Source organism: Pocillopora verrucosa, chromosome 14 (assembly GCF_036669915.1).
Source record: "Pocillopora verrucosa isolate sample1 chromosome 14, ASM3666991v2, whole genome shotgun sequence".
In the NCBI taxonomy this organism is placed as follows: domain Eukaryota; kingdom Metazoa; phylum Cnidaria; class Anthozoa; order Scleractinia; family Pocilloporidae; genus Pocillopora; species Pocillopora verrucosa.
Genome location: NC_089325.1, coordinates 13,799,448 through 13,822,951, shown reverse-complemented (window position 1 = coordinate 13,822,951; position 23,504 = coordinate 13,799,448). Strand labels below are relative to the sequence as shown.

Genomic DNA, 23,504 nt, shown 5'->3' with positions numbered 1-23,504 from the left:
CTTATGTAGTGACCTAATCTTGCAAATTCACAGTTTCATTTACCCAATCCCCACTGCACCATGGCAGATGTAGAAACTTTCTTGTGTGTCTGAGCTTTTCATTCAGTTCCTCTTCTGTGTAGCCTATTTTAATTTCTGCAATTGAAAGGTAAGTAAATAGATCATTTTGCCTTGTTTGTCTTTTTTCTCTCTTATCGGTCGGCTCCCCGTAAACATTAGTTACGGTCTGCTCCAAGTATACTTTCCACGGCGAAACAATTAGCTGGAGTGCAGCCCAGGAAGAATGTCGCAAACAAGAGAAGGGTTCACTTGTCTCTATGGAAACTGAAAAAGAATGGCACTTTGTCAAGAACTTAACCAAAAAGCGAACAAAAACACGTTGGCTCATTGGCTTGGAAAGAGTTAATAGATCTCATACGTGGTACTGGGTTAGTGGAAGCATCGCCTGGGTCAACGGGACATCAGCTAGAACATGGCATTGGTTTAAGGGAGAACCAAACAATTTTGGAACAGAAAAATGCGGAGAGATGTGGCAAAACGGAAAGTATAACAACATTCGGTGCCAAGAAATAAATTCTGGTGAAAATCCAGGATATATATGTGAAAAGCAAGTCAGTAAGTTCATGATCATACCGACGGGATATTAACCCAATTAAAAATTTCAGTAAGAAAAAGAAAAGTCGTAAGCCAACTTTGATTTTGATGCGAGTAACTCTTATTCATATTTTCTTCCTAGACTGTTCCACCATATCCAAAAACTCAAAAAATGGTGATATTTTCATTGAGAGAAAAACAAGACCTAGATCAACCCCCCAACCGTTGGTGACAACGACTACGTCCACCTCATCCCTCATAACTCAATCGGCGAATACTCAGAATAAGCAACTCTCAGAAGGTAAGATCTAATTTGACGGAAATTTGACATCTAGTATGAACCTGGTCTATTGCGCAGTTCTTGACGGATATTGCACTTTCAAACTCCTTTCCCCTCCCTGGCCACTATAAGAAAGAGGAAACACTAAATACAATTATAATAAAGTTCGGATATAACGCGCGCTGTCATTGGTTGAAAGAGCGTGCTCTATGAGAGTATAGAGCATAGACCTAAGCCAAAGCTGTCACGCCATCTGCCAAATTGTACTATATTCGACCTTTTCCGGGACTTGTGTGGAAGTGGGGAAACTTCGACTACGTCTCGTGTTTCTCCCTACACTTCTTTCGTGCTCTAGCCGCTTCCTGCGTGCTTTATAACAGAACAGAGCACAGTCAAGGCTTCTCTATTTGTTAAGTATATTATATATTATAAGAGGGGGATGAGAGAGGGAAAATTCCTATGAGCTTTCTGGCAAATACTCTAGCCTTCCCTTTTTATGTTTGGCAGTTGCTGTGACCCTTATAATATACCATATAGGGATCCCACTGTCCTTCAGAAAATATAAATCAGCAATTTGTTAAAGGAAACTTTGATGGAGATATTAAAACAAAATCAGTTGATTTTTTTTTACCTTATGCGTATCGGCACCATGAAAGGTTTCGTATGTACAGGTTAAATCGTGTCTGAGTGTTCTGCTGGCGAATTCCTTCAACTTTAACCGTTAAAGTGGAGACTTTTGGGGTGAATGAAGTAGACGATTTTATGAAAGAAAAATAGGCAATATTATTTTTGAGAGATTGCTACCTTTAAATTGAGGGTATCAGTTCTGTCGAAATGGATCAAAATGCACTTTGCCCACTCTATAGAATTATTTGTATAATAAAAATGTAACCACCAAGTTCTCCTACGTGCGTGATAAGCAAATCATCGAAGTTATTAGACGCAATACCACTCCAGTTTGCACCTGAACTGAGTAAGGCCGAATGAACTACACCTAGCGAGTACGATTTAAGAGGTGACAAGCCTTATCTGATCCCCTTTTCTTTTAACTGACCAGGATACTCTATTTTAGGGTGCTGTGGAAGGTTTTCCACAGTAAAATGTTTGTTGACATTTTAAATATTTACAAGAAAATAAATGGAACGATACGGATGTATGTCATTTATACACTCCAGCTTTTCCTTTTCATACTTATGGCGTATCATTTGGTCTCGCATTTATTTCGGACGCGAAGTAACATAAATTACCACAAATATGATAGATTTGGTAAATTTACTATGAAGATGGGGAAAATGAATGTGTAAGGGGGAAATTCGAACTAAAGGTTTTTGAAGCGGGAAGAAAAATAGGTGGTTTCCTTTTGCTTAGCACTTTGTTTAGAAAAAGCTAAATAAGGCGTTTTTAATTGCTTTTTCTTTATGCAGATAAAAGTAATTGCACACATGTGTAAAAGGGTTCAGTTACATTTTCAACCGATACAAATTATTAACATTAGGAACAGAAAAATGAAAGTGTCAAATGCACAATTTCACGTTTTGAATTTGATGGCCACAAATTTATCAACACATTTGCCGAATTCGTTTGCTCTGCCAAGAGCCTTATTTGGACCTCACTATACTGTTTTATTAGGCCCATGCGGAAAACGCTCAGGTGACTGTAACTTGGCATTGTTTTCGATCCCTTCCCCAAATCCTGAAGCATGTTCAGGTATTCCGGTACAAGTCACTCGATGACGTCATTAGAACATCGTGAGCATATAAGTGAAATAAATTGAGGTATTTAATAAGTTCGTGGGTGGTACTGGAAGTAATGATTTTTATAATCAATCTTCTCGATTGCTTCAGGGTCGTCTCGGAGGCCACAATCACCTGAAAGTACTCCTTTTAAAGAATCAACAACAAAGGTGGAAAAACCCAACACCCCACCAGCAAATACAACATTTTCTACACTTCAAAACCGACACACATTTAAATCCCCAACACAAGGTACAATATAAAGATGTTGACGTCGTCTATGTCTATTATTATAAACGTCTATATGCTCCTGACTGTTTTTAGGCATATCTCAATTAATCTTTATTTCATTGCCATAGCATTTCATTTCCTCACTTCGAATATACCGATTACAGCATACGCTTCTGGGGAATAAAATCTGACATTGCTCTCTTTATTTACCTAACACAAAATTTAATGTTATCATGAATGACATATCCTTATTCTCCAAAACCTATGTTGTAAATCAGCAATAAATTTTATTATGACAGTGTGAGACGTATCACATGCTCAGTATATTAACTTCTTCCACGTGTTGACTAAGGAAACAGAGGATATCGATTTTAGAAAAAGACGAGAGTGACAAAGCTGAAGATCTTAATAAAATTGTTTCGGGCTGGTAGGAGTAGAAATGTAACTCGTGAGTTTACAGAATATCTGACCTTTAATATTCCTTGATCAATCACAGTTCGTTAAAAGCAACATTGTATTTCACTTGGGTATTAAAGTAATTTTAAGAACCTTTTTTTTCCGTTAATGTTTATTGGAACCTTTTTCGGTTCAATCAGCCTTTGCCTCTCAGAAAACGATAAGTTTAATATTTTTCCTTTTTTTTCTCGTTCAGGGACTACGTTTAAGAATACCGTTGGTGAATCTTCTCCACAAAATGGTTCAACACGCGGGCTAAACCTGGTGTTGATCGTCATAGTGCTTCTGGCCATTTTTCTCCTGGCAATTGCAGTCGTATTCGGAATATCATTTTTTCGGCGACACCAAGGTCATAAGAACCAAGGCAAGTTTGTTGCATTATTTGCCTATTTGCTTATCTTTTTGTTTTCTTGAAATAAGATAAGCCGATTGAATATCGAAGGACGAAGCGGAAGTTATTTTCTTGTCTGGTATAGTACACTTCTTAGCTGATGTCAAGTCTTTGGCTTCTTCACAAGACTAGTTCTTCCATTAAATGGCATATTTTTCATGACAGAATGCATCGATGCATCCTCATTACACTCGTTCATTATCTATATCCCCTCCCCTACAGATTTCAGTTTTCAAAAACGGCATAATAGAATGTGCCGCTGTCTCGCATTTCGCAGGTTCGTTCAGTTTTCTTCAAATGTTATTTGACTGTACTTTGATCCTTTATGTTTAGGGTGAATACTTCGACAAGCATTCTATGGTGCTTTTGGTTTTTTCGAAGACCGAAAATGTGGAGGAGTTCCCAAAGTCATAGATAACCAACCGAGCTTTTTTAATACCTCCAGTTTTCTACTCAATTTCAGTGAATATGTTAAAAATTTGAATAAATATATATCATTAACATATTTTGCAAAAATCTTCCCGAGAAAGTGGTAAAAGTATCTATGGGGGAACAAAACCCCTTACTCCCAATTGGAAAATAGGATCCCGTCCCCTCCCTGTTGTGCTTTGGGAGAGGAGGGTGCGTAGTTTGTAGATCGGAGGGTTGTTTATATCTTATCTTCGCTTGTTATTAACATGTACGTTCTTCCTTTTCTTTTTCTTTTTTTTTTTTTTTTTTTTAACGGCGACAACGTTATTGGTGTGTTTTAACATGAAAACAACATTACGGCAAGTAGTATACATTAGTGTTCGTTGTTTTAAATGAAGTAATCAAATCTCATTTCTCCAGATTTTGAACGCGGAAAGTCAAGAGGTTTGTTAATAAATCACCCGGAAAATTAAGTGTCCATCACAAACTTTTAAGTAATGGCAGAAAATTTTGGCTTTGATTGAAAGCTGCTCTGGATTTTAAGATTATCATCAAAATGAAACAAATTTATCCACGAGGCTTCTCTTTCAGTGGCAGTTATCAAGTGATAATAATTATCATTTTTATTGTCCAGACAATTATAGATTTTTTTTCCTTCTAAACTCATTTGTGCCGAAAAATTGTAACCTTTTCTCTATGGAAAAGTTGAGTGTTATTTCCATTTGATGCATCCTATTTACTTTAAAGTGTGCATGTGACTTGCGTTCTAAAAAGTATGTTACGTCTTTCCTGAAATTTATGAGCTTTATGAATATATTCTAATATATCTTAATCCCGCTAAGCGAGAGGAGATATCATTTTGCCTTACAGATCACCTTCAGATCACCTTCGCGATCGGGTCACTTGCACTTACGAGGTGCCCCCGAGTTCCGAACTGCAATCGATCGATCCTGTACTTGGCCAACAAATACAGAGTTCTGCCGAGGTTACTGTTCACCTAACCCTTTCACAAACCGAATCTAGGCCGATCACCCATGATCCAGCGAGCGACTGCAAAAAAGAGTGCGAGCACGATCACCTAGACGAGACTAATCGAAAGTCATGGTCAATGAGCGAAGGATGTTCAGATATTCAAGAAAAAGCACGAGAAAACACAGTGTTGGTGAGTGATGAGAAAGGAATACAGCAGCCACTTGCTTTGTGCGATAAAAAAGAAGAAGGAAAAGATTACGTATACGCTGTGGTTCATAAAGAGAGAAAAAGCGGAGTCAGTTCTGAAGCAAGCACTCTCAAAAAATCATCGGACCGCCCTCAGGAAGGAACAGGGTTACCTGTGAACCGGAGGTCCTGTGTCGATTGTAATGACCATTCGTCGCATTCAACTGATTTAGGACTCGACAAAAACACAGAGGCTGCAGAGAGCGAGACACTTCAGGCTGGCGGGAACAGTGAATATTTGTACGCAGCTGTTGAAAAGACGAAAAAGAAGAAACCGCCACAGGTAATAAATTTCACAAATCCTGAGAACTTTCTTCCTTTTTATCATTATTATTATTATTATTATTATTATTATTATTATTGTTATTATTATTATCATTATTGTTATTTTTCATTAACATCTTTTTTTTGCTTCAGTGCTGTTTAATCTAAGGAATAAATCTGGATACATTCACCTCTTCGATTCAAAATATAAACCGATGACAGTCAAGATGCAGCTGAAATACGGCAGCTGGACTTGCTTTCAAGTATCTAAAGGTTCCTCTAAAAACTATATGAGTATATCAAAACTAACAGACAAACGAACAAAAATAAGACCAAAAACAAATCACAGCAAAAAGGCAAGACTGATCTTGTCAGCTTATCATTTTCGTTTGGTTTATTTATTTATTCATCTTTTTTCTCATTAGCTTCTATGTTGTCAATATTATTCGGTGTCGCTGGCCTCACGAATTGCCTATAACATATCATTCACTTTTTTTATGATCTAGAAGCCCCCTCCATACCGTGGCCTTGTGTACGCTGATCTGATCCATTCCCGAGAAAGTAGCGCAAAGCTTGTCAAAGAACAGTCCCAAACAGTATACGCCCAAATTGATCATGCCAAGACAGCAAGCGTGATGACATCGCAGCACAATCTGGAGGGAAAAAAGAAAGGCGAACATCATTGAACTCTGTTCGTTTCCAATACTGAAAATAATTTAATGAAGAACATAAAAATTAACTTAAACCTTAAAGAGAAATGATTAAAATTGTCGTGGAAAACAATTATAATTAATCATATGTCTTGTCATTGCGAATAACGGACTATTTTGGTAAAAGTGATGGTAACCATCGTCCATTATCTATAGTACTATTTAATACTTGCTGTTAGAGACCTATTAAAGTATATGTATACATGTAAGTGTCTTACATGTTCCCCAACCACCATTACAAGTTATCCTTTAGGATCAGTCTAACTGACAATATTGTAACAATAAGTAATGTTGTGTACCAGAATACTTACGATGATTTACTTTAAGGTACATAAAAAACCGAACAAAAAAAACACTGTTACTTACAAGGGATAAGTATGCATGGCGATTAGTTGGAAATCAGCATACTGCGCTCGGGCGTACTGAAGGAAAACCTTCCGAAGGTTCAAAGCACTTTGAACTTGGAATTTAGCTCCATGTAACTGAGAGGCTTTATCTTTGTATAGTTGAACTATCGAGTGAAGTCAAGAGATTATAATAGCTTGGTAAAGTATAAAACTTTTACAATATCCTTAGTTTCTTTTCCCTTTTATAATTAAGTTATGAATTCCAAAGGTCTGACGACGTTTAATTAAACTTCAGCGTTAGCGTAGTACTTGTTTGTATTTCCAAATATCATGGTACGGTGTATCATAAAATAAAACACGGCAAATAAATTAACAATTTTATTTAATCAATGGGAAATATTTGATAACGTGATTAGATTATTCGCGATACATATTATTCCTACTGATGAAATGATGACACAACAATCTGCCAGTAAATTCTGGACGGAAAGGTACTCCGACAATGTTTTATTTTGTTTGTATTGTGTGAATTATGTTATGTCTCAATCACTAAGCTTTGGAATTCAAGCGATCACTTATCTTCCAAACTGACTATTCGTGCAAAGAACATCAGTAACACCGGCTTAACTATCACAGCAGTCAAACGTCGGGCATGCATAAGGGGATCGATTTTCGCCGGCCGCGTGCCAATTTCCCGCTCAAAATATCGAAGGAAAACTAAAAAAAAAGGACAGCTGCTATCCTGGAAAATAGGCGAAAGAATATTGAAACATTCAGAGGAATCTTCTAACAGACTGAAAATATAGCCGTTAAGCGCAAAAATTGGCAAATTTTAAACGTTGTTCGATAAAAGAACCTTCACCGTATAAATTTTTCATCTTATCATGATAAGGAAGAAAGTGAAACATTAGCCGTAAAATGGCCAAATTTTTTAACGTTAGTCGAAAAAGCCATCAACTCACTGATACTCCTTTAAAAGGAAAAACTAAAGTATGGTAAGGAAAACTCCACTTTTTGAATACAACGGGTTATATTTGAAAAAACCGTGACCTCCAGGTATGTGAAGTTGTTTGTAACTCGTGTGAGGCTACAGCTTGAAAGCACGCCAAATAGTCAATACCAGTTTCACACATGCACAAACGTTTGACTGTTATAATTTAGTGGGAAAAGATAATTCTCGAGATTTGAAGCGCAGGTATGTTGAGATCACGTTCAGTCGAAAAAATTTTTCCGGACTCCGACAGGAATCATCCGATCACTTGTTTCGGTCCTACTATGTGCCTCTTAAGACGCTTTTCTGTCCGACGCGAAATGACTGTTGGAAGATTGCTATATCACTCTTCGAATATACTGATGACTGGGTGAGTATCTACATCTGGTTGACTCAGTGTTGAATCTTAAAAATAATTTCTAAAGTTTGCATTGAACAATCTTTTAGAAAATAAGTCACTGATCCAAATATTTGCGGAAATTTTGATAAAAAACGCTCCAAATTTCTTAATCTAGCTTACATGTAAATATCTTACTTGAATGAAAGCTTTAATTGATCAAAATCAGGTTATGCATCGATCTATTTATTTGCTTTTTTTGGTTTGTTTTTGTTCAATCGCTATCATCACTGAAGCGATAGTCAGGCGGAAACCCAAGTTACAGACAAGGTGACCGCAATCATTTCCATATACATGTCCGAATGCGCGTGGGTTTAAATTTCTCTGGAATCGCTCGAGTATTCTTGTCTCAAGCAATACCAAATAGTTAATGACTTAAACGTTTAGGACTCGCATTTGTATTTGATCTTCTCATCTATTTTTAAAATAATGTAGAAAGATTCCAAAATTTTCTAATCAGAAGTGTATCGGCCTTCTTCATGAATCTTAGACTTCATGTCTGGAAAATGTGAAATATCACAAATTCTTCCTACTGCCTTAATTGTCAACCGTTTAGTCACCGGAAATTATTCAATGAACTTAGATGGATAACAGCCGTAAAAAACCTGTGTTCATCAACCGAATTCAGGGAGCGTTAGAATTGGAACAACAGCACACGTCCAAATAAAACATATACTTTTCTAATTGGTTAATCATAATGTATTACATGCCAGCATAGAGATGTATCATATACATTGTATACTCTGTAGCTTCCTATGGTTGACAAATGTGTTGTTCATTAAGAAGCTGAATTTTTCTTCGTTTTTCTCCTCAAGGAGCTTGACACCTTGGAAGAAACATCGTTACGTTATGCAAAGTACAGAGCATGTCACTGAAGCGACACGGGGCCGGGAGTCCTTGGTTTTTCAGTCTTAGATTATTGCTGTAGCTTAGTTACATCTGGTGCGAGTTTAGTGTATTCCTAACCACATTGATATCATTCTCGTATGTATTGTCACATATCAAGGATTACCAAACAAAACGAAATGAGATAAAGCGGAATTAGTTATGTGATTTATTCATATTAATGGTGGAAAGGAAAGGGGACGTTGATATGGTTTGAGTCTTCAAACTGGACAGACATCTCTTGCGCCAGAAATTTATCAAACTTTCTTTAATGAGGGTATTGATAAAGAAAATAAGAATACTCACATACTTATTATTACTGTTAAAGTCGCTCCTTCTGTCATGGTGGGATGAGATGGAATAAAAACGGATTGAACATAGAACATACGAGTCAGCTACGTTAATCCCGAAGGAAGAAGATGATCCAGGAACGTTTATTACAGCTTAATTTATTCAACAGTCCACTGTTGACCATATGTGTGAGGTCACATTCTGTAACAATTACCATATCTAAATTTCATTTTATTTTGCGACATGACAGAGTGGTTACAGGCAAAGACACGACTATTACCATGCACTCAAGCAATTGTCCATACATACTATATCATGTCACACCAAAAACTCACCTACAACAGCTGGCTTATATTTATCTAACAAAAGTATGTCTTATATATTAATTAAGAGCCATTTAGTTTAGATACCGCTGCTATTGGCATAGCACCGTTTTGTTCGCAAGGGGCAGCGCATGATAAAAGTCCTTGACCGTAATTTCAGCACAACTCGATCATGCCCGATAGATGATATGACGGTTGTCGGCAAGCGGACCCCTTCGTTCGGGGTACAAAGTGCAAAAAGGGAGGGCAAATGTTTCTCTTTTGTTGCCTGCTTATAAGCCCGCAGTAATTACCATAGGCTCTTTTTACTCTTAGAGGTAAGATTTCAAAAACAGTGTAATTTGCTCACCCAGATTGATGGTCAGACTGAAGGATCGAGTCTTGCTGCCGTTGTACGGTATACTATCTTGTATATGTGGCTAAATACAGCTCCTATGCCCCTACTTTTAATGTAAATATCTAATCCAAACTCTACCCTGAAAGTTTATCGCCGCATTTCTTGACCCCTTATGTTCATTTCTACTTTCTTAGAGCTCTTATTGCTCGGAAAAATTAACAGACCTTGTTGCCTTGCCATTTCTTTTTCTTTTGGGCTACTTCATAGACAGATATGTTTAAGTGATGGGGGCAATATTGCGCGCAGTGAAATTGAACTGAAAAAGACAATATTTGTTAATGATTAAGAGAAATCAGCTCTTCTTCTTAAAATTCTAGATAATTCGCTGCTGTTGAAATCGAAATTTTATGAGGTGTTTAAGGAACAGAGCTGACCCGAAGCTTTTTGTTTTCGATATGGCAAGACCTTGGGCCATACTTTAAGAACCACGCGTTTCATTTTGTGAAACAATAACAGGAACACAAAACAAACGAAATACCGGCTTCATCCCGCTGGCACTGTTTTATAGCAAGCTACAATATCATTTCTATCGCCCACTTAAGTTTTCTCTGAAGAATAGTCAGTAACCACAACTATAACATACTTAGCCGCATTTTGATGAAATGTATGCCCTGCGGAAAACCTTCTTAATTTTGGAAAATAATTCAAATTGACTGAACAAATATGTTCGCCGGCTGTTAACCGTGATTTTGTCAATAAGAAAGAATAGTTTTCTGAGTGTTAAATGTTTACGAAAACCGCCGGATAAAGAAACTGAATACTTCAATTCACCGGCTGGAAAGCAACGGGAAACTTTGGATTGTCCTTTAACAAAAAAATTCCAGAAAGCGTTCGTATAATGCCGCTTTTTCCAAGATTAAGAGCTTATTTTCTGATCAGGTAAAAATCATTTTATTGGACATGAATAAATAGGCATTAATGTTGAAATCATCTGAGAGCAAGTGTGAGACACCATAGTAAATCATATGATTGAACACCCCTAAAATGCTAGTTCGCAGTTTCCATAATTAAGATCGTGAAGTGTAACCGCTTCGTAACGGAGCTACCCAGCTTTCCTCACTTCTTTTAACTGAAGTTTGTAGTCAGTTTTCTCAACAAATATAACCACACTTATACACGCGTGATTCTGATGAGGCTCTTTATACGTACAGTAATAACATTAATCATAGCGAATTCAATAAAAGGCTGAGGAAACCATTAAACGGGTGAGCACTGCCTGTGCTGTTTCATTTGCACTTCATAAAGTTTCGTTCTTCGTTATTTCAGCCTTGACTTATTCAAGTGGATAACGTTGGTTTAAACGGAAAAAAAACAAAAAACAAAAACAGAAAACAAAAAAAAAAAAGGAAAAGAAAAGAATCTGCTTAAGGAGAATTGTTTGAGTAGCCTAGCCTATCCATTGTTCCTTCAAGGATAAAAAGAAAATAAAAGATAACCGATTATTCTAAATGGGTTTGCGGATAAGAGCTTGTGCAAAATGCTATCCCCGAACAACTCAAAAATTTCAGCTCAACCTAAACACTACATTATGGCATATACATGTCACTCATTTATTAATTTCCACTGTCTCTTCCCTCTCCAATGGAGCTGATTTAGTATAAGTATGATGTTAAAGGCGCAAAATGCTGGACGCCACGGAGGCCAAATTTCAGTGTTTGTGGACAGTTATGTATTCCACCTATTAGGAATTTGAAGAATAACTCTAACTAAAGAATAAGTATATTTACCTTAGCGTATACCTGCTTTACTACTTCGCATCACGCTGAAATTTTCCTTGGAAAAGAAAAATTAACAACGAAATCAATAAAAAAGGAACGTTCCAGGCCCATTAAAATTGGAATACTAGGTTTTTACATAGTTACGACAGAAGCATTGGATTAAAGCCAGTTTTTCGTTTGTTTTCTGTTGTCTGTGCCGTTGTTTTTGTTTTGACAAAATCAAGCGCATGGTACTTAAAATAGATTAAGGTAGTATTGCCAAATCGAAAAAGCAAACAAAGAAACAAAGAACAAAAAACTTCCGTCAGCTCTGTTCCTTAAAAACTATAAAAATTTCGATTTCAACCTCACTGAACATTTCGACGGTATCTGCGCTAAATAAGAGTCTACAGGAATTATGAAGAACGCTGCTCGCACTTTATTACTGTTTGCGCTCGGTGTTGCTAGTGCTACTGAAGACCAAGACACCGATGGTAAGCATATTCATCCTTAAGTATATAATTATACTTTAAATTCATCTTGGTAAAATATGTAGTGAAGGCAATCAAACGCGTACACTGTAAAGTATCTTCGTGCGGGGATGTTGCTGCGACTGACTCAGTGCTTTCCTTTGAAAGAAGGTCGGGTTTGTACACATTTGGCAAGAAAAGCGAACGGGGTCGACGTATGGTTGAGGAAAAATTTGAAAAGGATATGAGTCAATCATCATAACTTGATACTCTAGAAATCAGCTTCCCTCTGCTTCCGTAAGCTCTGTTCTTTAAACACCCTATAAAACTTCGATTTCAACCTTACTGAACATCCTAAACAGTTTTTGCGCTAAACTGGAATCTACGGGATATTTGAGGACCGCTATTTACACCATATTTCTGTTGGCATTTGGCATTACTAATGTTACTGAAGACTATGCCACCAATGGTAAACACATTTCTCCTCAGATTTTTAATCATACTTTGAATTCATCCTTGTAAAATATGAACTGAAGGCCCTTGAACGTGTATACATTAAATGTATCTTTCTTGCGGGGACTGTGCTCCAACTGTTTCAATGCTTTTCATTGAATGTACGTTGGGTTTTCAAAGATGAACTTCGTAATAGATGTCATATGAACTTCATAATAGATATCGCTCACCGTAGAGTCTTCGTGACTCAGTGGTAAAGCATCGAGCCGCGGAATGCGAAGGTTTGAGGTTCGATTCCTCATGCCGGACTCAGAATTTTTTCTTTTTCCCACGCTCGTGACAGGACAAAAAACATCTTTCTCTATTTCTTTACCGAGCTCAAAACTTACCATCTCTCTTATTCTATTAACGTCAGGTTTGTATACATTTGGCAGGAAAACGCAAACAGGGTCGACGTATGGGTTGGGGAAAAAAATTGCAAAGGGTATAAGTCGATTATCGTTACTTGATACTCGTTTTAAATCCTCACCAACTAACTCAAAAGCCAGAAAAATATCATTTGTGAGGGATTAGTTAAAGCTTTACACTGTAGCAACCGGAGTTTGAAGAATTATTTCATATTGTTCTTCTTTCAATTGAACTACTGTTGCATGTTATGTTTTGATTCAATTTATAAGTTCGCGTTTTTGCGTGAGGTTGTGCAAGAATTACGTAACAGCAGTAACGTTTTATTTCTCGCTGATATAAGAAACTAACTCAGACGTTTCGTTAGTTTTGCTGGCTTCGTGTTATCTTTGTTTAAGAGTTTTACCTAACCTCCTTACGCCTCAAATTGTAAGTTCGTTTCTATTTCATGTAGCTTTTTCGTTATTCTTGTGTTTGTTATATTTGTACTTTGATATTCGTATTTCTAATTAATTTTTTGTCGATTCACATTTACACATCTAAAAATCTTTAGATCTGAACATTTGTCTATCTGCGAGTTAAATTAAGCGCATGCATTCATGTTGTAGCGTAAAACATGTAGTATTTAGCCATATACACGATTTTATCGATAACCCCTACTTATTTGTATTCCTTGTTATGATGCAGAAACAGAGTTCAAGCTCACCTTTATCTCATTAAACATGAGATTGAAGGGGAAGGGAAGGTGGATGCCACTCCTCAGTCGTTTTTTGACTTATGTAGTGATCTAATCTTGGAAATTCACAGTTTCGTTCACCCAATCTCTACTGCACCTTCGGTATAGCTTCTTCTAATTCTTTAGTGATATATACAATTAAAAGATAAGTAAATGGATCATTAATCCTTCTTTGTATTTTTTCTCTTTTATCGGTTGGCTTCCCATAAACATTAGTTGCGTTCTGCTCCAAGTATACTTTCCACGACAAAAAAATTAGCTGGAGTGCAGCCAAGGAAAAATGTCGCGAACAAGAGAAGGGTTCACTTGTCTCTATGGAAACCGAAGAGGAATGGCACTTTGTCAAGAACTTAATCAAAAAGCGAACAAAGAGACGTTGGTTCATTGGCTTGGAAAGAGTTGATGGATCTTATACGTGGTACTGGTTGAGTGGAAGCATCGCCTGGGTCAACGGAACATCAGCTGGAACATGGCGTTGGAGTGAAGGAGAACCAACCAATTTTGGAAAAGAAAAATGTGGAGAGATGCTGCTAAACGGAAAGTATAACAACATTCCGTGCCAAGCAGTAATATATTATGGTGATCCAGGATATATATGTGAAAAGCAAGTCAGTAAGTTCATCATCATGCCGAAGCTATGTTAACCCAATTAAAAATTACAGTTAGAAAAAAAGAAAGTTGAAAGCGAACTCTTATTTTGAAGCGGGTAACTCGTGTTCATATTTTCTTCCTAGATTGTTCCACCATATCCAAAAATTCAGAAAATGGTGATATTTTCATTGAGAGAACAACCAGACCTCGATCAACCCCCCAACCGTTGGCGACAACGATAAACTCCTTCTCACACAGAACTCAATTGACGATTACTCGGAATAAGCTGCTTTCAGAAGGTAAGATCTACTTGGACGGGAATTTGAAATGTAATATGACATTAGTCTATTGCGCAGTTCTTGTCGGATGTTGCACTTCCAAACTCCCCCTCCCCTCCCTGTCCACTTAAAAAAAGGAAACACTAAATATATATTATGTACTATAAGAGGGGGACGAGAGAGGGGAAAATCCTATGAGCTTTTTGGCAAAGACTCTAGCCCTCCCTCCACTGAATGGCAATAGCTGTGACCCTACTCATGATATATCGTATAGAGATCCCACAGTCCTTCAGAAAATTTAAATGAGCAGCTTGTTTAAGGCAACTTTGATGGAGATATTAAAACAAAATCAGTTGCGGGGTAGTCAGGTAATCCAAAGACCCCCAAACCGAAAAAATACAAAGAGTGACTTTTTTGTGTAACCAATAATACTGTTTTAGCCTTTTCGTGCTTTGTTCCCCTTTGGAATAATGAAATTAATTCGCCATAAGAAAAATTAAGCGAATTCACGATTTCCTCTCTTTAACAAAGAATTTAGGGAGCCCTATAGGCGAAGAGGCAATCAAAAAGCGACGCGCGTGTAGCCACTTTGACGGGGACGACTCAGTATTCTTGAGGTCTAATGGAACAAATATGCAGCGACACTAAATAATCAGAAGATTTCACTTTTTAGGACCATATAAAATTTAAGTTTAGTGTATAAGTGGGTTAAAAGACTATTAAATAATGTAATCGTAACCTATTACCTAAAAATACGTTCCAGCCAGTGACAGAACTCTCAGATAATTTTCGCGATCCTCTCGAATTTGACCATCGACTTGAACAGTAGCAATAATAGTGCACATTTATACCTTGTTGTTGTTGTCGTTTGTTTTTTCCGCCACCTTTAACTCGTTGAAGAATATATAGTTATTGGAAACTAGTCCGCTATCAATTTAGCTAAGATAGCATCTTATATGATTTAATTACATCCTAAAAAAGGTGTAAGGTTTGATATGCCACTTTTACAAAAACGACATTAAAAGGCGAGTCAGTTGGAACAGTGTTAGTTGAAGAAAGATGAAAACAAACAATTAGGGTTCAATCATTGATATTTTGAAATGAATTGTCTGAGTTATTTAATAAATTCGTGAGTAGTTCTACAATTAATTTTCTCTTTGCGTTAGTGTCGACTTGGAGGTCACAAACACCGGAAACTACTCGTTTTAAAGAATCAAGAACAGAGACGACAAAACCCTACACCCAACCAACAAATGCAATGTTTTTTACACTGCTAAACCGACCCACATTTAATCTCCCGACACAAGGTTCAAAGTAGCTATATCAATGTCGTCTATATCTATATCATAAACGTGTTTATGATTCTAGCTGTCTTTATGTATATCTTAATCCATATAATTGTTTAATTGAATAGCACAGAGTTTCATTTGTCACTTCCAATGCACCAATTACAACATGCGCATATCGGGAAAAATCTTACACTGCTCTCTTTACATGACACCAAAGAAATCTTATCATGAATGAAATCTCCGTATTCTCCAAAACCTCTGTTATAAATCAGCAACAAATTTCAATATAACAGTATGAGGTGTACCTTATGCCCAGTCCATGAGTTGACCAGGGAAACTGAGATCGATTGTGGTAAATGTGACTCATACACTAGATGTTGCAGAAATTTGCGACCGCTGATACACTGGGTGTGGCAGAAATTCTGCGACCTTTTATACAATGGATGTAGAAGAAATTCTGCAACGATTCATACACTGGGTGTTGCAGAAATTCTGCGACCACTCATACACTGGATGTAGCAGAAATTCTACGACCACACTCATACACTGGATGTAGAAGAAATTCAGCGATCATTCATGATCATACACAAGGTGTCGCAGAAAATTCTGCAACGATTCATACACTGGGTGTTGCAGAAATTCTGCAACCACTCAGACACTGAGTCTGGCAGAAAATCTGCGACTATTCATACACTGGATGTCGCAGAAATTTTGCAACCACTCACAGACTGGATGTCAAAGAGATTCCGAGAACATTGATACATTGACAGTATCACACATTTGAATTAGTATTAGAATTATTGCCTAATATGTCAAAAAATAAAGAAAAGGAAATTGAACTAAACAACGTCTACAAAGCCATTTTTAGACGTTCTTTTGTTGAATTTATTTAGACGCCCAGTGTATAAATGGCCGCGGAATTTCTGATACATCCAGTGTATGAGTGATTGCGGAATTCCTGCGACACCCACTGTATGGGTGGTCGCATTCGGTTGAAGTGCATTTCAACCGAAAGGAAGAACAAAATTAGCCTTGTTACGGTATAATCTAACCGACAGAAAAACACAACAATCCTACAAACTCAACTACTTTATTAAACAACGAGTAATACTGTTAACAAAGAGCGTCTCCTGGAGGCAATACAATACTCATCCGTCATAAACTTACTTAAGCCCACTATAGTTTATATTTTAGCTCACCATTGACGCAATCTCATTGCTGTCTCCAAATTAAGTTTCTTGAAATAAGTAATCTTCTGCACTAACTCTCTCTCGGTATAGCCTGCAAAACAATCGTCGCTCCGGCAACAACAACAACAAATACTACATAAGTGAGTCTTTATATGTAGTTACGCAGTTATTATGTAAGGTTCCAGAACACTTTGTGAATATATAAGAGCCTGGCAAAAGCGTTAACCAAAACAAAAGACACAAAAGCTCAATTCAATGATTACCGTATTTATTCGATTAACGCCGCAACCTTTATTAGAGTTTTCAAGATTCGAGTACAGCGTTTATTCGAGGGCGGCGTTTATTAAAAATTTAATTTATTTCTTGCAAACAATAGTATGGCAACTGACCATTTTAATTTGAAAAAAACAGAAACATGTTTTAGAGCTTGTCTAAAAAGTATTTTTTATATTGTTCTCAATTTCGCAATTTGCATGACAATATTACTGCAATATATAAAGGGAATTTTAGATCTGATGTCGGATATGCTCTCTCGACGTCTGAACTAGTACAGCTCACATCATCATGCTGCGGCGTTTATTCGAGAGCGGCGTTTGAAATACGGTAATAAGATATTATGAGCGGATTTTAACGATTCGTGGAACGATAGGTTGAGGGGATTTTGGTTCGTCATTAGTGAAATTGCACAGTGCACAGCTTATGAGTCTTTAGTCGAACAATTCTTTTTCCGCCGACTAGGTACATAGAGCACATGAATGGAAACTTCATATCTTTCACTAGGCCTAACGTGCGCGTTGCGCCCGAAAAAGTCAGTATCGATTATCAGTATCGGAGCTACTCCTTTCCTCAAAGATTGCAAAGGCTCATTAAGGCTGTTGTCGTCGAGCCAGTCAAACGGAAAACGAGCGAGTTTATCTGGTTCAAGTTAACCTCAAATAGAGATTTCAATGGAGAAAACTTCTTTAGTTTAAGTGAAGCATTCCCATATGGCCTATTTCGCTCAACGACAAATAACTGACATCGTTATTGTTAATTAATATTTGGTTTGCATCGACTTTCACACAGCACTTGGATTCGCCACCATCTAATTCAATAAATTTTTTTTCTTTATTTATCTCGTAGCAGTGCTGTTATAACATTGACATTGCATTGCGTTACTACTTTTTGTTTCTTGAGGGCAGGGGGGGGGGGATTGATGGCTCGTGCGATGCATTTTCGTAAATTTAGGTTAGGCCACGGCCCCCACGAGCTTGTGTTCATGCCAGTATCCGCCAGAGGTTTCGCACCGTTCACGTAACAGGATATCGGTCAGTTCAGGAAATTATGTATTTCTAGTAACAAAATACGATGGAAACTATAACTGGTAGGATTTTCAAACGAAGAGAAGAGCGCAAATAAAGTCATGCGGAAAGACAAGGAGTATGAGTACATCTCAAGCGCGTGAAATAAACAAAAATAATAAACTCACTATCCATCAGCCGAAAATAATGTTGAACAATTATTTACGGTGTGGTAACGACTCCTTAGTCAGCATTCTATTAAGCTAAATTCTTTGGTTATCTTCCCCTGATTTGTCCGGTGGTATGTGTTCATAACGGCCACCTTCAGAGCCGGTACGGAGCATAAGGCCGACGACATTGAAAAGAAAAAATTTCCTCGATGTCGACGATCGAAACGGGTCCACTTGGCCAGACAGCTACATCTTTTGGAGAGTAGAGTATAGAAATAACTTTTTAGGACTACTTAACCTTTAAGTCTAGCAAATAAGTGGGTTAAAAGACTAACGGATAATGTTATTGTAAAAGGTTCAACCTATTACCTGAAAATCCGTCCCAGCTAGTGACAAAGTCTAACATCATTTTCGTGTAAGGTTTGATATACCATCTTGATAAAAATCACATCATAAGCAGAGTCAATTCGCACATTGTTAGGTAAAGAAAGATGAAATAAAACAACTAAGTTTCAATTTATTGATATTTTGTGAGCATATAGGTGAAATAAATTGAGGTATTTAGTAGGTTCGTGGGTATTTCTAAACGTAATGATTTCTAAAATTAATTTTCTCTATTATTTTCTGTCAGGGTCAATTCGGAGGCCACAAACACCGGAAGCTACTCGTTTTAAAGAATTATCAACAAAGGTGGGGAAACTGTACGCCCAACCAACAACTACAACATTTTCAACACTGCAAAACCGACCCACATTCAATCTCTCAACACAAGGTATAATATAACGATATCAATGTCGTCTATGTCTATTATATAAACGTCTATATACTTCTAGCAGTTTTAATGCATAATTTTATATTGGATTGCCATAGATTTACGCGAGTAAAAAAGCTTCAGATCTTAATAAAAATGTTTCGGGCTGGGAGGGGTAGAAATGTAACTCATGTGTCTATAGAAAATTACAATTGTTAATATTTTAACGACCGATTAACATTCGTGTAAACAACATTAAGTTTCATTTGGTTATGAACGTATCTTTATCAGTCTTTTTATTTGTTTTAGGGTCCATTAGAACCTTCTTCGGCTTAATCGGCCTTTGTTTCTCAGAAAACAGAAGAAAAACCACTTCGGAAAAAAAAATATATGTTTTTTTTCTTGTTCAGGGACTACATTTGAGACTGCCGTAGGTGAATATTCTCCGCAAAACGTTTCAACTGGCACGTTAAACTTGGTGTTGATCGTCATAGTGCTTCTAGCCATTTTCATCTTGGCAATTGCAGTCGCATTCCGAATATTGTTTTTCCGGCGACACCAAGGTCGTATGAACCAAGGCAAGCTTCTTGCATTATTTGCGTTTTGGTCATCTGAAAATTATATCAATGTTACGTTTATTTAGATATCGCTTCTTCACGGAAGCCATTTATTGGCCTTCTTTCACTCAGTGACATCCACCGAGTCTGCGAAAGTAAAATTAATAATTTTTTCATGCTTAGCATGCGTATATCGAGTTTGCACGCGGGAAATTTGGAGAGCACAAAAAAGCGTAAGAGTAGCTTGAGGCGCAGCCGAGAGAAACTCTAGCTTTCTGAATGCTCTCCAAACTTCCCAAGTGCCTCCATAACTCAATATACGCACTGCTAAAAGCATGAGCAAATTCTTCTATAGCAGAGCGACAACAAGGATCTGCGCGAAGAAGCCTTTTATTGTGATAGAGTGCAAAATTCTCACAACGCACAAAAAAAGTAACCAAACGTCCCCACTGGCTGGTCAAAAACACGCCACATTTCATGGCTTGGTTTGAGCGAGAACATTTGATCCAGTTAACCGATAACTGTGATGGAAGTTCAAAATTTACGAGGAAAATGGAGAAAATCAAAACCAAATGAACTCGAGTGTCACTAAAAATGTTTTAAAAGTCAAAGACCCGGTCTTCCGACAAATTTGCTCTGCTTTTGCCACTGTTGCAGTGTGGTACGATACAAACCTGTCTGTTTTACATACAGTGTTAACCAAAGTCATGTTTCCTAAATGCACATCTTTTTTAGATGCAGAAAGCGCAGTGTCGAAAGAATCATCGTAAGTGTCTATTTCTTTTTTCTGAAACCGGTTTCTTATTGGTACTCATTGAGTGGTTTCAGTTTTCTGTCAAGTCTATTTGATATCTTTCTAATTGCCTGATGAATATGGCGAACTGTTTCCTGCTTGTGTTTTGAACTTTTGTTTCGTTGTTTTACTGTTAGCAGTCGTTGTCTTTCTGTTTTCAAATGCCATTGATAGCTAACCTACTTTTCTGTTTCTTTTCGAATGTTTATTTGTAACCTGTCTCTACACAGAAATCAACGCGACTTTCAAGGCAATTTGCCTATGGTTACTTTGAATGGATGTGCCCAGCCTAGTTTTTCTGCGAGAAATGAGACCATGAATGAGAGGCTCCAAAGTGAACCATCTGTCCAACAGGAGAGTTTATATGCCGTACTGTGTCCTCAGTCAATGATGGTAATTACACATAAAATGAAACGAAACTACCCATTAGGATCCAAATATTATTTTCAAAAAACAAAAAGAACCCATTTAAAATTTTCCAAACCAATAAAACTTTCTATTTCGTAGACGCCTGAAGGGAACGATTCACGAACGTACGCGTCGATTGATAAATCTACGAGAGAAGCAAAAGATATTGAATATGAGATTCCGATACCAACTCAAAGGTATGTTAGTCGCCATCGTAAAACGTGTCAAAAGCTTTGGTGGATTGTTTGTTAGACATTTAGCGATAATTTTAGATTATAAAGCTGAAGTAAAGCACTTAGATTTTGGGAGGTGTTTATTTCATGGGTGGCAATCGAGTCTACAGATTTTCCTCTCTCCTCTAAAACCTATGTGGCCTTAAAATTCCAGTTTACTCATTCCTCACATCAATTAACATATAACTTAGATTTGTTTCTTCTTCTTTTTGTTGTTTGCTTTTTATTTATTTATTTATTTAGGATCCAACGTAAACCATTTGTCCAGCGGGAGGGTGTACATAGAGCGCTGTGTCCAGAGCCAATGATGGTAATGAATTACGCAAAAAATGAATTTAAATTACCTAATATGATCCCCATATGGTTTTGCAACATTAAATTACAAACAAAAACAAAAACAAAAAAATGAAATTAAAAAAAAATGCGATACGGAGGGATCACATTTGGAAACAGGCATTACGTTACAATACCACTAGTCTAAAGTTTTAGCCGTATTTCTACCGATTAAAGAATCAACATTACTGAAAGATGTGGTAGATTAATTTATGACCTTAATAGTAAGCACAACATGTCACAAAGACGTGAATAGAAACATTATTTAAATACATACATGTTTTACACGATCTAGAGAAAATAATATTTTCACTTGACACGATCGAATTATCGATAGACTGCGTTTATAGTTTCGTTCAATTTTGTTTATTGACAATAGAGAGTTAGCCAAGTAAACAGCAATTATCAAAGGATTCGAGAGCAGAGTTCGATAAACCTTGTCATCAATCCCAAACAACACTGGATATTTTGTAGGCTCCAGAAGGAGGGGTTTCCCGAAGCTACACATCTGCAAGGGAAGGCAGCAACATTGAGTATGTGAATGTGGATCAAATACCTGCTCCTGAGTATGTTAACGCTTGAGTGGATTGTTCGTAAGACGGTTGGCGCTTATCCAAGATTATCAAGCTGAGATAAATAGTGAAATAATAGTTCTTGTCCCAGCAAAGCCACAAAGGGAAAACAAGAATTTCCGTTGATACTGTGTTAATTCAGTCGTGGTTTGAGAAACCCACTTCTTGTAAATGGACCGTAGGTTATGCTATTTTATAGTCTTAACAATCTTTTTTGTTCACGCATGCTGCACCCAGCTAATGATGCGAAACTCGCTGTTACTAGTGCTTGAAACTTGCCGCAAATTCGTGATCAAATAATAATAATAATAATAATAATAATGATAATAATGAATATAAGGAGAAAGCAACTCAAGACATTTCTTTTATAATTATATAGCTATCTAAATTCGTCATTACCGCTATCATTAAATATGTTTTCAAAATGAAATTTTGCCAGCGTAATAAAACATTATATGCCAGTTAAATTCCATTGTGAAGTGGATGCTTAACCCAAAGGAAAAAAAACAAACAAAAAAACATGATTATGATCATTCATAATACTGTAATTACTGTTGGAGAAAATAAAGTAGAACAAGGCGAGGCAGCTGTACCTGCGCACGCGCATATGTTTGAGAGCAGAGATGCGTGATGGTCGAAGGAGCTCGCCTCAAGACTGATAGTGTTGACATATCGATACTTTTTTTCAACTAGCAGATTATTATTTTTTCTTTTTTAGAATTTAGAAAAAAAGGCTTTAAGGTGATCGTTCCAGACCTCGTCAATCCCAATCAATCTTGGCTCAATCTTCGTGTTATCAGGTGCAAGTGTAGTGTATTCTGATCTACATCATTTTCGTGTGTATTGTAAAAAAAATCAAGGATTACCAAATGATAAAATAAGAGAAGGTGGGATTCAGCCCTGTGTTCTATTCAAATTAATGGTGGAAATGAAAGAGGAGAATGTGCGTGACTGTAGTTTGGGGGCGTTTGGTGTTCAAACCGGACAATTTATATTTTCTTGCGCTAGAAATTTATAAACCTTTCTTTAATGAGGGTATTGATAAACAATGATTACCACCACACCTAAATTTTATTTAATTTTGCGACATGACAGAATGGTTACAAGCAAAGACACGACTCTTACCATGCACTCAAGTGATTGCCCATACATACTATATCATGTCACACCAAGAACTCGCCTAAACCTGCTGAATTATATTTATCTAGCAAAAGTATGTCGTTTATACTAATTAAGAGCCATTTTGTGCTGATACTACGGTATAATTATTGACATAGTACAGTTTTGTTCGCAAGTGGCAGCAAATGAAAAAAGTCCTTGACCTTGATTTCCGCTCAACTCGATCACGCCCGATAGATGTTGTGACGGTTGTCGGCAAG

General features: G+C 37.0%; 3 protein-coding genes across 4 annotated transcripts; all 3 read left to right on the top strand.

The window, feature by feature from the left end:
* The first annotated feature begins 527 nt into the window (after positions 1-527).
* LOC131786245 (uncharacterized) lies at positions 528-6,902 on the top strand. Its single transcript, XM_066161749.1, has 6 exons — positions 528-615; positions 737-895; positions 2,719-2,859; positions 3,491-3,658; positions 4,978-5,597; positions 6,085-6,902. The coding sequence occupies exons 1-6, from the start codon at positions 528-530 to the stop codon at positions 6,262-6,264; spliced, it is 1,356 nt and encodes a 451-aa protein (XP_066017846.1). The 3' UTR covers positions 6,265-6,902.
* Positions 6,903-12,009: 5,107 nt separating this feature from the next.
* On the top strand, positions 12,010-19,899 carry LOC136278209 (uncharacterized). The gene is made up of 5 exons (XM_066161670.1): positions 12,010-12,110; positions 13,897-14,292; positions 14,415-14,570; positions 19,110-19,250; positions 19,640-19,899. The coding sequence occupies exons 1-5, from the start codon at positions 12,035-12,037 to the stop codon at positions 19,870-19,872; spliced, it is 1,002 nt and encodes a 333-aa protein (XP_066017767.1). The 5' UTR covers positions 12,010-12,034; the 3' UTR covers positions 19,873-19,899.
* A 351-nt stretch (positions 19,900-20,250) lies between these two features.
* LOC136278195 (uncharacterized) lies at positions 20,251-22,411 on the top strand. 2 transcript variants are annotated; one of them, XM_066161619.1, is made up of 5 exons: positions 20,251-20,552; positions 20,810-20,972; positions 21,087-21,184; positions 21,464-21,530; positions 22,028-22,411. In XM_066161619.1, the coding sequence occupies exons 1-5, from the start codon at positions 20,359-20,361 to the stop codon at positions 22,133-22,135; spliced, it is 630 nt and encodes a 209-aa protein (XP_066017716.1). In that variant the 5' UTR covers positions 20,251-20,358; the 3' UTR covers positions 22,136-22,411. The 2 variants fall into 2 exon arrangements, with proteins under 2 accessions (XP_066017716.1, XP_066017715.1); XM_066161618.1 differs by having other exon boundaries at positions 21,933-22,411.
* Positions 22,412-23,504: the final 1,093 nt, after the last annotated feature.

Bases quoted from the DNA above. Each gene is read 5' to 3' on its own strand.
- LOC136278209 (XM_066161670.1), top strand. From the start codon at position 12,035: ATGAAGAACGCTGCTCGCACTTTATTACTGTTTGCGCTCGGTGTTGCT. The intron at 12,111-13,896 runs GTAAGCATATTC...CATAAACATTAG, and splicing joins TGAAGACCAAGACACCGATG to TTGCGTTCTGCTCCAAGTAT. The intron at 14,293-14,414 runs GTAAGTTCATCA...TTTTCTTCCTAG, and splicing joins TATATGTGAAAAGCAAGTCA to ATTGTTCCACCATATCCAAA.
- LOC136278195 (XM_066161618.1), top strand. From the start codon at position 20,359: ATGAACTCGAGTGTCACTAAAAATGTTTTAAAAGTCAAAGACCCGGTC. The intron at 20,553-20,809 runs GTAAGTGTCTAT...GTCTCTACACAG, and splicing joins GCAGTGTCGAAAGAATCATC to AAATCAACGCGACTTTCAAG. The intron at 20,973-21,086 runs GTAATTACACAT...TCTATTTCGTAG, and splicing joins TGTGTCCTCAGTCAATGATG to ACGCCTGAAGGGAACGATTC.
- LOC131786245 (XM_066161749.1), top strand. From the start codon at position 528: ATGTGGCAAAACGGAAAGTATAACAACATTCGGTGCCAAGAAATAAAT. The intron at 616-736 runs GTAAGTTCATGA...TTTTCTTCCTAG, and splicing joins TATATGTGAAAAGCAAGTCA to ACTGTTCCACCATATCCAAA. The intron at 896-2,718 runs GTAAGATCTAAT...CGATTGCTTCAG, and splicing joins GAATAAGCAACTCTCAGAAG to GGTCGTCTCGGAGGCCACAA.